Source organism: Mustela erminea, chromosome X (assembly GCF_009829155.1).
Source record: "Mustela erminea isolate mMusErm1 chromosome X, mMusErm1.Pri, whole genome shotgun sequence".
Taxonomy (NCBI): Eukaryota; Metazoa; Chordata; class Mammalia; order Carnivora; family Mustelidae; genus Mustela; species Mustela erminea.
The window spans coordinates 26710384-26723756 of NC_045635.1; the positions used below are offsets into that span (position 1 = coordinate 26710384).

The following is a 13373-nucleotide window of genomic DNA, read 5'->3' on the forward strand; positions in this document are numbered from 1 at the left end:
TCTCCTTCCATGTGGAGGCACCAATCAGGCCTTCAGATTATAGAGGAATGCTAAGATGCAAAAGGACAACTTCAAAAAGTGATGGTCACCGGCGCCTCAGCGCCTCCATGGCTCAAGCAGGTAAGCGTCTGCCTTCGCTGGGGTCATGATCCCAGGGTCCGGGGATGGAGCCCAGCATCAGGCTCTCTGCTCAGCAGGGAGTCTGCTTCTCTCTCTCCCTCTGCCTGCCCCTCCCTCTGCTCGTGCTATTTCTCTTTCTCAAATAAGTAAATAAATAAATAAAATCAACAAAAAGGAATACAGGGATAAAGGTTAAGAGATTAAAAGACTCACCTACAAAAGTTAGTTTCTTTTTTCTTTTTTTTTTTAAAAGATTTTATTTATTTTTTTTGACAGACTGTGATCACAAGTAGGCAGAGAGGCAGGCAGAGAGAGAGAGAGAGGGAGGGGGAAGCAGGCTCCCCGCTGAGCAGAGAGCCCAATGCGGGGCTCGATCCCAGGACTCTGGGATCATGACCCGAGCCGAAGGCAGACGGTTTCACCCTCGGACCTACCCAGACGCCCCACAGTAGTGAGTTTCTGATCTACAATGGATTTCTGTGGCTGGAGTTGTATTTCCTTCCTTGCTGAACGACTGCAGATGCCCTTCCCTCCCGGCAACTAACTAGCCATGGTCCCTGGTGCAGACAGACACTTCTTTTCCTCTCTCCGTACTGTCCTCTCTCCCAAAACCCAGAGTCCAGAAGCCACTGCCTCCAGAAGTTTCAAGCATCAATCGCCTACCCACCTGCCTGCACTGGAGCTAATGTGAGAAACTCAAGGTGTAGGTTCTTATTTTCTCATTAATTTCTACAACACAAAAGAAGAAACATGTTATTAAGAAGATGAGTAACTCACAAACTGGAAGCAGCTCCTGACGCTCGGCTCAATGTTACTGCCCCCGAAGGACGCGACTTCACCCAACTGCCTTGGGATCTGGATCGAGTCATGCAGGAGGAGGCCCAGCCTGCGTTGGTCACAAAATCCTGTTGAACTTGCCACTTGCTTGAAAAGGTCTACAAAAGGAAGAAGGGCATTTTGACAATCAAAAAGCAGCACCATGTCGATGACGGCAGAACCTACCATCTACCTCAATTCCAAGCACGCACTTACTGCGAGCAGCCAACATTCCCACAGAGAGGGGGTTCCTTCTAATTCAATGTGCTCATCGGCACATTTACTGTTTTTATGGATCAAGTTAATCATCACCGTGTGTATATATAAAGGGTGACAGCTTTTAAATAAACTATAGCCCTGCAAGAAACGTGAGTTTATATATAGTCGTGACACCTGAATTTTCCTAAACCAAAATGTCATCCTTTGGGAAAGGTTTTATATATAGGATGTAACCATTATCATAAAATAAATATTTTAGCAGTAAGAACCATGTAACTGGTTCAAAGCACCATCCTCTTTGGACATCAGAGATTCAAAATAGACCCAAACTGGAACTTCCTTATGAAGTCCTAAGATCAGAGCTTCTTGCATGTGTTCCCACAGGATCCTGTATATGTTCATAAATTAGTTCCTATCACTTTATACATTGGTCTAATACACGTCTGTCTTTGGGGCTGAAGAATGATATCCGCCACAAGGGCAGGGACTGTATCTGCTCAGCTGTATACGAGAACTGTCACGGAATAAATGAATACCCAGCACTTGACATGTTATGTCTTCTTCTCAGAAATAAAATCATTTCGGGGCGCCTGGGTGGCTCAGTGGGTTAAGCCTCTGCCTTCGGCTCAGGTCATGATCTCAGGGTCCTGGGATCGAGCCCCGCATCGGGCTCTCTGCTCAGCCGTGAGCCTGCTTCCCTCTCTCTCTCTATCTCTCGCTTTCTCTGCCTCTCTGCCTACTTGTGATCTTTGTCAAGTAAATAAATAAAATCTTTAAAAAAAAAGAAATAAAATCATTTCAATCGTACCTTAAATTCAAAAAGTTGCCAACAAAAGTAAATTCAAGAAAGTATTTCCTTTTCATAAGCACATCTGAAACTCTAAGTAACTGAACTGTTTTACGCAGGTATCTAAGATGTCAATCACAAAAGCGAGACAGCATGCACAGCATTTTACCATCTCTTTGATACACACGCACAGATTTTTCTTTCAAAATTATGAATTATCTTCTCCTATCCCAATCTGAAGTTCATATTTTTGTTTCACCAACCTCAAAACACATTTGCTCTTGAGTTATTCGAAATACAGGCTCAAAGCTCCCTTTGGTTATTACGATGGGCTGGTACCATACCATTGATAAGGTTAGATTACAAACTAACTTGTAAATAATTCCACTATTTAAAGAAGAAAAACCCACAGAAATATTCTACTTTACCCAAAACACCTTTTTAAATCGTTAACGAAAGCCGTTCAGTTCTTTTTCTTTGGATCCGAGGATTAAAAAACTCAAGTGGAAACGACATAAAAGTGAGAGCTAAAAGGGCCTGTGTATTTTGAGACTTACTCCTGGGGGGAAATGAGCAGTAGGACACAGAGGGGCTTTGGAGAAATTCAATCTCTTTTATCTCCTGCCCATCCTTAAGCTCGGCACATCTCATCCCTGTGTGGCTAGGCCTTAAGGGAAAAGAGATAGGACATGATAGCCGAGGTTTGCTTAATATTCCTACCATCAAGACTTCTTACAAACCTTTAAAGGGGAAAAACAAGTACAGTCCTTCACAACAGGAACGAATCGCTTAGTCCTCGGCGCAACCACTGCTCCTCTAGCATTTGCTTTTCATTCGGATTCACGCATTTTAAGCCAAAGAACCCAAGAGCTAACCAAAAGGAAATTCTATAAGGTGATATTTACCCTGAAAGAAATGGCAAGCTCTCTGTGTCTTAAGTAATAAAATGTTAGTCACGTCACAGAACTGTACAATGTGCGCTAAGATGATTATAAAATAAACAATGTTTCTGGAACACGAATGCCAGATAGTACTCTTTAAATAAGAATCCAAAAACTAAGCAAGCACACGGATTAAACCCTCACATTTATTTTTCTGACTTCTACAAAGGGGTTAGGAAATCAGACTTTATCCTCTAGAAACATGTGTTTTATTCAGACACAGTCAATGTAATGTAAAATCATACTTGGACTGGAGAAGTTAATCCTCATTCTCTATTTAAATACCTGCCACTTCATGTCTGACAGGCAGCGGCACAAACCAAGTTTGAGGACACTCTAAAAGCAGTTCTGTATCTTACAAGGGGACCCGCTATCACCACAGAACACGAGGCACTCCCCATCTACAACTGGGGTAAATCAGCCAATGTTAATAAAAGAAGATAAAGTTAATACATGAGACTTACATCTGTACTTGTCTTCCAAATGGGCTTTGCACAGAGAAATGATGCCAGTTTTAAAAGACAGGACCCGGATCCTCCCCGTTCGTCCCCTATTTCAAATAATCAAACCAGGAAACAATTACTAACACTTTAATAGATGGTAAACACTTCTTAATAAAAACAAACAAACAAATAAACCCTTGGATACAGGAACTCTACTGCCCACTGTTGTATGAAACCAATGGCCTTATTAAGATCTGTGAAGAACCTGTCCGTTCATTATATACTTTCTTTGTTATCTGCCTCCCTCTATCTGGCTCACAGTCTCGAATGTGACGCAAACGTGACCACTCTGACCAAGGAACTTCTACCAAGTTTTCTGTTCTTAAAAGCCCTTACTTGAATTCTAACAGTAGCTCTACATAAAAAGAATAAAAAATACCCTTCTGTTCAATGGAGAGCCACCTGGGTGTTTAAATTGGTAAAGTTACTTTGGTTCCTCAACAAATTGCCTACTGTGCTTACTGATGCCCCCGCCCCAAGAAAAACCCAGCACTCTGAGAGTGTCCTCAGACTGCCCCTGACTGAGAAAACAATCACTCACCTGAGGCCACATGACACATAATATAAAATACACACATTTATCTTAAAAAATGTTAAGATATCCTGTATTAAAGAACATTCAAATATATGATCTTGAAGAGCAATTAAAAAACAATCTACTGCTGTACCGGTGTTTTAAATATGTTTACACTTTCACTTTTCATATAACGCTAAAATAAAGCATTCCTCATGACAAAGTTATAAATGGTTCATTTTATCCATGGGGGGGGGGGAACGAAACACGAAAATGAAAGAATGTTCCATTTTGTAGAAAATGATTTTCAGTGATTTGCAGCTTTTACTTTGTTAGAGAAATAAAGTGAACCTTACATGGTGCTTAAAGAGCCAAAGATATTATATAATAATTCTCCGATTTAGCACTTCAAAAGTGCAAGGAATACATCCCAACTGGGTTTACTTTGGGTGAACAATATGCTCAACTTTTAACTGGTACAATTTACTAAATCCCTTATTCAAACAGGATCTAACGCCCTAACAACATTACGATCATTGGAAGATTTCCTTATCTTTTCACCTCTTTAAGAATGGCAAATCAAAGTTTAACAAGTAAACTTCCTGAAGTATGACACAGGTCTTGAAGGAGTTAAAATTGCCCCCAAATAATTGCCAGGCAGGTAGAAGGGAAGCTCTATATACTCAGAATCCATTCAGACATCTTCTACAAAGAGCACAGCGCCAAAACTTATGTGAAGGAACACCTGAGTACAAACCCTTATCAGAGCAAATGTTAAGGGTAATCCACAATGAAAACCCAGTTAAGTTCAAGGGTCTGGTAAATAATTACCAGAATTAAACAGCCAGGTGGTCTTGGAATTCAAAAAGGACTACCTTATCAAAATACCAAAGAAGAAAGCATACATTTTAATCACAGAGGTGGCAGAAATCTCCAACAAAGGCAAAAGAGCTGAAATGCAACTCCTCTCAGAAAAGCTTCCCAGATTCCCACATGGGGTATGTTCTTGCTAGCACATGAAATGAGGCATGTCATCATTTTGAGATGTAAGAAGAATTAGTCAAAATTAAGACCAATTATGTCTGCTACCTTCCTCAACGGCCTTCAGTAAGCTCAAGACAAAACTAAGAACTGGGGATACCTCCTGTGTGCAATTCAAGAGAAGTAAAAGAGTATTGTCCGAGAGAGTGAGGAAGGGAGGTGAGTGCTCTGAACTTTCCTCGGTTTGAGAAGCCAAGTTGGCTCCAGAAAGGGCTTGTTCTCATTTTGTGTGGCTTATCAATTCACCATTCTCGGCAAAAAAAGCTCCTGAGTGTCAGCGAACGAACGCTCTTCAGATCTGGTGACAGGTGTGCCAGCATCTCCAGGAGCACATCCATTTCTGCCACCAATGGGAGCCGCCCCCAAAAGTGGATGGAGGAATGCAAATTACACAGGCAAGAAAAGGCTACACACTGACTCATTCTACTATTCGAAACATGAGCATGAAAAATGATGATCGCAGGGTTTTGTTTGTTTTCTGAGAGCAATCTACATTCCAGCTCTTACCTCCTAGTTGATCCAAGTATTTTTCGGCTTCGGTGAATACGCAAATGATTTATCACAGGGACAGCACTGGGCACCTTCCATCCTGAGCACAGTATTTCTACACTGGGGCCCCTGTTGTGATGCTAATTACATCCGCACCACTCTGGAAGCTAAGCGTACCGTGGCAGAGTCCATAAAGAGCTGGTCATACGTACGTGTCATAAACATTCAGCAGCCAATTGAGGCACATATCCACGCAGAGAGGGACGTTGACCAGATTGTTGTGTTCTTGCTCCAGGCGATCATAAATAGTGGTCAGACAATTAATGACCTGCAGAATGTCCATGGGCTGGTCATTTTGCTTGAGGTTGTGCTGGTCCAAGGCTTCGCATGCCGCCGACAGGCTCAACAGATCCACTACAAAAGCCACATAAAGATCGCAAGTGAGTCCGCAGGGAAAAAGCCTCCTTTCACTCTTTCTCCCTTTCCTGGGAAAATCCTGGTCAGGTTGTCTCATACTCTTCAGCGAACACCAAACCCAAACCCTGTCCTCTTTAAAAATAATTTTTTTTGAAGTCTAGTTAGTTAACATATAGTGTACTACTGGTTTCAGGGGTAGAATTTAGAGGTTCATCAGTTGCACAGAACACCCAGTGCTCATTGCATCAAGTGCCCTCCATAATGCCCAGCACCCAGTTACCCCATCCCCCCCACCGAACTCCCCTCCAGCAACCTTCAGTTTGTTCCCTAGAGTTGAGTCTCTCATGGTTTGTCTCCCTGTTTTTGTCCGGCTTTATCTGCCCTTCCCTTCCCCTGTGCTGAACAGTTTTGTCTCTTAAATGCCACATGACTGAAATCATAGGGTTCTTGTCTTTCTCTGACTGACTTATTTCATTCAGCATAATACCCTCTAGTTCCATCCATGTCACTGCAAATGGCAAGAGTTCAATCTTTTTGATGGCTGTGTAATATGCTGTATATGTCTATACACATATACCACATCTGCTTTATCCATGTGCCCTTCGATAGCTCAGCTGGTAGTGAAGAACCGCAGTTTAAACCCTACCCTCCTTTGAAGTGGTTTGTCTTCAACCCCAGCTCTACGTTTCAGGGCTAGAGTATTCAGGATCTGAGGTTGCTGTGAAGTCTCGCTGGCAGTAGGTAAAGAATGTAGGCGGGAGGAAGAGTCTCCATTCCTGAAGTAAATGGGTATTTCAGAGTTAAGGGGACCTAAAATGTTCTATGGGAACAGACTCATTTCCACTTAGTACAAGTAAGAAAAAAAATCTGTTTTACTAGAAATTTTGAGAGAGCTCCTGACAGTACCTTTGTAGATTACTATTAGAGAAGGTCAGTTTGATTAATCTGTGTGGTTAGGGTTGTGTAAACTCTATTTCCGGCTATGCATTTGTAATCATTAAGTATTTTTCGCCTTGAAATATCACTCACGTCACATTCTCTCTGCTACCTTAATATTAAGTGAAAAAGTCATCCACTTGATTAGAATTTTCAAAAGAGACACTAAAGTAACTGCATAATCTACTCAGTTTTTAGACTTGAGGCTCACTTATTTCTCTCATCTCCAAGCTGTATTTTACAATGTGTACTTTCCAAGTCCTTTAAGAACTTTCTAAGATGGGGGGAGGTGGATTCCCTTGCTCTTAAGTGTTACTTATTCATATGCCACGAGACAAAAATTTAACAAAAGCGAGACCTCAACCTTGTCCAACTGCAGCAAATTGCAAGCTTTACTCCCAAATGTCATGGGAAGACACTTTTCTCTAAAGCCAATTTATTAGCCAAATTGGAAATGCAGCAACTGTGCTTTTCTAACACCTAATACACTTAAGCTCTGGTCTGAATTCTCTGTCCTTGGAGACAAAGAATCAATGGTAATTAAGTCAATTTCTTGCACATCTAGGGGGATGAGGCAGACAAACCTGGGCCATCCCAGTCAGTAAACAGCTAGGGGGATGCTACACAGATGCAAATTTAAGGCTTCAGTGTATTTTACTAGTTATTTGTGAAGAGTTCTAATTAAATGTTCAGGGAGGGGGGTGAATATAGTGGTTAATACCTCTGCAGGTTCATACCTATGTCGTGCACGTTTTTCTCTTTTGAGAAAGAAAAAACAGTAACCTTTGAAGTTTCCCTGGAAGCCAGAAGGAGACCTGGTGGTGGAAGCAGGAGGGATTTTTGTCTTTCATCCCAGCCAGTAAAGCTCTGTGGCTTCCACGCAGTTTCCCGAAAATGCCCTGGACTAGCACTCACCCTATCAAAGCCAAGGTCCCACTCCTTTTGTGTTAAAATACTCTCGTGACAGAGAAATGACCTCTTTACATGGAAGCCGAGACTTTATTTAAAGCGGCAGGAAAGAACATAGCTTGATTTGAGAGGGAGGCAGGTAGGAAAAAGATCGGAAGAATGGAAAAAAAAAAAATAATGCAAAAAGGCAGGGGGCCTGGAGGCAGGGAAGGCCCAGTAAGCAGACAAAGGACTCCCAACTTCCTCAACCCCTTCCCCTTCTGTGTGCTGCACTTGCTCAGAAGGCAAAATATTCAGGTGCAGGGTAGTGAGAACATTTAGAAAAGCAGCTCACCATCTCCGTGAGGGCGACAGAGGAATGGCTTTCTTCCAAATACCAATATTCTCAGCGCAATTCTTTGTAAACTGAAGGAAGCTATGGGTGGTTTGAAGTTTTTCTATTATTTTTTTGTTACTCTGCTTCCATCATTATAAGTATTTTGTCTTACATCCAAGGATACAAGAACTAACAAGGGAGAATGTGCAGACTTGGGTTTGTACTAAGAGTCTCATTTACTCATGTGATGGAAGAAAACAAACCAGTAGCAACATGGCATGGATTTCTTGTTACTGAGTCTACCCTCATCTCTGCACAGGCGAATGGGTAACACACAGAATAGGAAATCCGGAGTAGAAACAGCTCCAGAGGGGAGCAAGGCAACTGCTCTGGAATAACAGGAGCAGAGACGACACAGTGAGGAGAGAAATACTGTACAGCGAGCTTTGCCAAAACCAGCTGCGATTCAACAGGAGAATGGTCCCTCACAGAAGACCGGAGAACACATTTCTCCCAAACGAACATATCAAACACAATTCCCCTTTCGTGGAACAATTTTTCAAAGACTTGTAGTCAGGTATCCATAGCCAATACTACGCACTTGAAAAGAGGAGAGAAAATCGATAGGACAATTTAATTGCCACAGAGACATGCACTTAACTGTTCCAAACGACCATTTGAAAGAATACAGTGAGATCTTTTGATGAAACATTAAACGTAATGATTCACTATTTCTAGAAGCCTCAAAAAGCAACCAGCAGACACTTTTGTGAGACTGTTTTGTTGTTGTTGTTGTTGTTGTTTAATCTCAAACTAGGAATTTCCACTAGGGGATGAATGTACGTATCTTCTTACTAGGGAATATCTTTGCAAGTTATATAAAAACCCAAACATGTGCTAATATACCCACTCTTTCAAAAATTATCTGTACAGCAGAAGATGCTATAGGTTTTGACACAATTGAATAGGGCCCGTTCGTTGGCCTCTCTCTGTATTAGGGCTGTGGGGTTGAGAGACGGTAGGGAGAGGACAGAGGACTTTTTTTTTCCAAGAAAAGCAGACAAAGCAGAAAATGAAGCAGGATGTTGGGGTGGGTGATACGGAATATAGGATCCATTAATGGCTACTGAGACTCTGGTGGCGAGTAATCAAATCATGTCGATTTCAATCAACATTCTAGATTCAAATGCTAACTCCACTCCTTTCTGCAAATGCTACCAGTGAGGAGCTGAAGCAGGATTTTTTCGTCTCTTACTGTCTCTTGGGCTCTGAAGACCAGAAAGCTCCCTTAGAATCCTTCTGCAGTTGAGAAAGTGGAGACCAGAGAGAAGCCCGACTCTTAGAATTGTAGGACACGTGGAGGCCCATAGTGTGGAGCGCAAAGGGAGGTTGCAGAAGGTGCCCTTACAGACTAGACAGAAAAAGAAAACCATCCTACCTTCTCTACCACAGAGAACAGTAGAACGAAAGAGAAGCACCAGAAAGTCAGTGAGCTTAAGTCCCACATCACCCCCAAGCTCATTTCACAAGTCAATGCAGAGACTGTGTTCATCTACCAACAACCCCGGAACCTACTCCGTGCATACTGAGACAGAGGAGGGCACCCGGGGCGGGGGGGTACCAGGATAAGCGCTGTGTGCCTGCCGGCTCTTGCCCAGGCAGCGGGCACCTGTGGGAAGAGAAGGCTGCTGGTGACGTCATGCTGCTCTCCAGGCAGCTGACAGTTAGGGCTGACGGGCTTTCCAAGCACATCTTTGGCCACCAAGGAAGTTGGTGCACTTTGATGTGGTTATCTGCACTGTGAGGGTTCATCTCAGAGACTCCGGTGTTGGCCTAAGATGTTTTTTGCTAAAAGGCTACACAATGCAGAGCCTGAATCAAAGCAATGAAAAGAAGTGCCTTACTGTGTTGATGTGTAGCCATGGGTTACAGCTCATCATTACTGTTTATGCATAAAAGTTACACTGAACATTTTTCACCTGGTTTGGGGGAACAGGGAGGCTGCAGGGAGACTCATGAGGACCATCTATGGGGAAAGAATGTGCCCAGGTTACCATAAGGCTTTAAGAAACCCTGAATGAGACTCCACTACATGCTCCCTGGTTTCCAAAGTGTTTTGTGCTCACATGTGCAGTTCTTGATCCAAGAGAGAAACTGCATCCTGGTACCGCCCTTCCAGAGATCAGGCACTCGGGGCTCGCACCTGGCCTATCTGGACCCTAGGCTGTGAGGCAGCCTGTGGTTTTGATCCTGCTTTTAATGCTGACGGGATATTGTAGCCATTGTCTTTAATGGACAGTAAATTTTTAAACACTCTCACTTGGGTTCCGTGAGTCTTTAGCAACTGAGCCCTGACTGCTACTCCCAGTGCAATTAATGTCAGGTGTGAGATTGCTTAGGAGACTGCCCCCACCCCCCCACCCCCCCTACCCCACCACACCCCCGCAACTCATCCTTAGCTAAAAATCTGGCTACGGTATTACTGAAGAAAAACTGGAGGATTATGATAGAAGGGATGAAAATGAACCGTTGCTGCTGGTTTCCAAGCTACCCTTGACTTCAAGTACCACAAGCTTTGATACTGGTTATCAATGACAGAACTTTCTAATGGAATCCATAAGTGGTAGAACCTGAACTGGAAGAGCTAACAGAATGGATTAGAAAGGAACTATAAGCCGATAGCAGAAAGCAGGTCGACTAAAAATTCAGTACCTTGGATGCATCAGCCAAGCTCCAAGAAATTCAGAATCTCCTGTAGCTAGAGCTTCACGCTCTCTGGCCTGCAGGTGGAGATCTAACCAAAGGAACCTGGGCAGCTCTCACTTTGATAAATGGGCTACACCTGTGAGACCACTTGCAATTAAAAAGATCATTCAAGTTGGGGACTTAGCAGGTGTTTCGACTTCACCACATTTTCTTTTTCAATGCCATCCCTAGCTGTCCATGGACTGGGGCTACAATTAAGAGTCTCAAAGGCTGGTTATATTCTGAAACAGGATATTACGGCTCTTAGTTGGAGCCTAAGTGCAAAAATCCCACAGGGATTGACAGAATGGATTACTCCTTCCCCACCCCTCAACTAGCTGGAGCTGACTGTCCACAAATGTTTTGTTGCCTAGAAACAGGGTAACCCCGTTTTTCTGTACCAACCCGATCTCGCCCTTTAGCACTGGGAAGAGACTGAAGAGGAATCCCCGCTAGGCCTCATCTTGCCACCAGCTCCATACGCGTGCGCCAAGTGGCTGAACCCAAAGGACATACTTGGTGTGCGGGTGGAAGGTTTGGACTAAAATCAATGATAAGAAAGAAAGGTCAGACTGTTGCTGAAGGGAACAAAGCCATGCCATGGGCGTTACAAAAGGGAAAATCCAACATCACTGGTGCCTAGAAAGAGGCTTAAAATGTGCTCCCTTAGCTCTTAGTCAATTATCTCTTTGAAGAGGCAAGAAGTGGGGGGGAAAAGAGTCAAGAAGTGAAGAGGGCAGCTGGCCAATCTATAGAACACGCTGAGGAAGAGACGTGAGCTCTGCTTATAACCAGGGATCTTTGGAGCAATACTGAAGCAGCTATGTGTTGGTTCTTGTTTCACAGGACACATCTGTTATTAAGGATCTGTACTGCAAAGTACCCTGTGGGATTACCTACCCAGTCAAACGTGAAAAACACTGATTTACAACAATCTGAAAGAACATTGTGGGGCCACTGTGACCGTGAAGGTTTAAGAAAGGTCTTGGGTACATGGTGAAAGGTTCATATGCTCTACACCTCATCTGTCACAATATTACGTGTAAAAAAACAAACAGCTATTTGACCCGTGGTATGAGAGGAAAGCCACAAATGGGTGGACGGACAACAGGAACACTGTGACCCCTAAGGAATAAAAGCCTAAATGGAGGCGCCCACATCCCTGTGACTGAAAAGCCAGAAATGTGATGTGGACAATCAGAAATTTCTGTGGCATAAGCACAGCAACAACTATGGAGGAGGGATGATGACTCATACGATGTTAGCCTGGGTGACTGGACATTTGTGCATCTCACATTTATTTCCTTGTCATAGTAAAGATGTGAGTGCACAATGGCAGCAATGTGTCTGCTGGACCACAGAGCATGGGGCCGTGCGACATAAAAGAAAATAAAAGGAGAGTTAGGAGCTCAGCAAGGGGTCCCCCGCCAGGACGAACTGGCTCAGAATGGGGAAGGATACATGGACGGGAGAGACCTCCTAGTGCAAAGACCGCACTTGGAGGGCACCCAGCTCTGGAAGCAAGGTTAAGGATGGCAAGCCCCTAGAACAATGACTGGAAATGAAAGCTACAAGGTGCTCCTTGAAGAGTTTCTGCATCACCACTCAGGGCCAACCGTTCCTCCCCCAATGTGCACCTCCCGGATACTGGACACATTTGGAATAGGATTACAGTACTTCCCCTGGGAGCAAGAGAGGTTCTGTTACAGGAGCCCTTTCTTCAGGCACCAGCATCTGGGTATCACCCCTTGCTTATATGAGAAAGATGGATTTTGGTGGAGCACGGACAATACAATGAGCCTGGCCTCTTGGGCTACCTTGTCATAAGGCAGCCTGTGGCTGTGAAGACACATTCTGGTTCTCATGCTGTGGCCTCACTGGGGCCTTTCCCTGCACTAGACCAAAGACTCGTAAGCTACGCTGTCGTGGATCCGGGAGTCTCTGCTAGCAACTGAACCCTGTCGCAGGCCACCCTCAGTGCCCTCTCAAAAGGGGAGGTGGTTTCATCAAGACGGGACCAAGTCTTTCACCTGCTTTGTCGTGGTGAGGGAAGAGTCTGGCAGCCATGACTTTATTCGGACAACTTGAGGTCCTACCAAATCTCTCTTTGCGATTAAACTGTTCTCTATTTCTTGTTTGCAGAGTGTCGGTCACATTTATCAACTACAGTACATTGAGCCCTATGGTTTGGGCTCTCTCCAACCCACCACATGCTAAGAAACTAAATATGTATGCTTTGCTAACTGCATTTTTAAGTCTGCTCTTAGAAGCTGGAGAAATTTTTAATTGTAGAAGACACACACACACACACACACACACACACACACACACACACCCCGAGAGGACGTCATCAGAACTACAGATGGACAAAGAAAAAGCTTAGATTATCTCCTCCTAACTCGGGGTGGGGGGCAGGTATCAGCCTTAGGAAGCAGCTTACAAATCCGTCTTACCAAGATTTTCTCTTTGTCTCTGATTTTCTGCCGAGTTTAATTTTCACTCACAGGGCGCTGAAAGGCAGTATGGAGTCATGCAACATTAAACCGATTACAAACTCGGGACATTACAGGCCAATGGTGAAGCTCTCAACTTAAATAGCAAATTCTTGATAGTGGATAGT

The 13373-nt window shown here is 43.7% G+C and overlaps 1 protein-coding gene across 13 annotated transcripts in view; it reads right to left on the reverse strand.

Moving 5' to 3' along the window:
• DMD (dystrophin) overlaps positions 1-13373 on the reverse strand; it is a 2094983-nt gene that overhangs the window by 91479 nt on the left and 1990131 nt on the right. For all 13 annotated transcript variants that reach the window (XM_032330377.1, XM_032330378.1, XM_032330375.1 and 10 more), the window contains 3 exons: positions 5643-5844; positions 3348-3433; positions 898-1055 (listed from right to left, as the gene is read on the reverse strand). In XM_032330377.1, coding sequence (XP_032186268.1) covers positions 898-1055; positions 3348-3433; positions 5643-5844 — 446 coding nt within the window. The remainder of the gene's footprint in view (positions 1-897; positions 1056-3347; positions 3434-5642; positions 5845-13373) is intronic.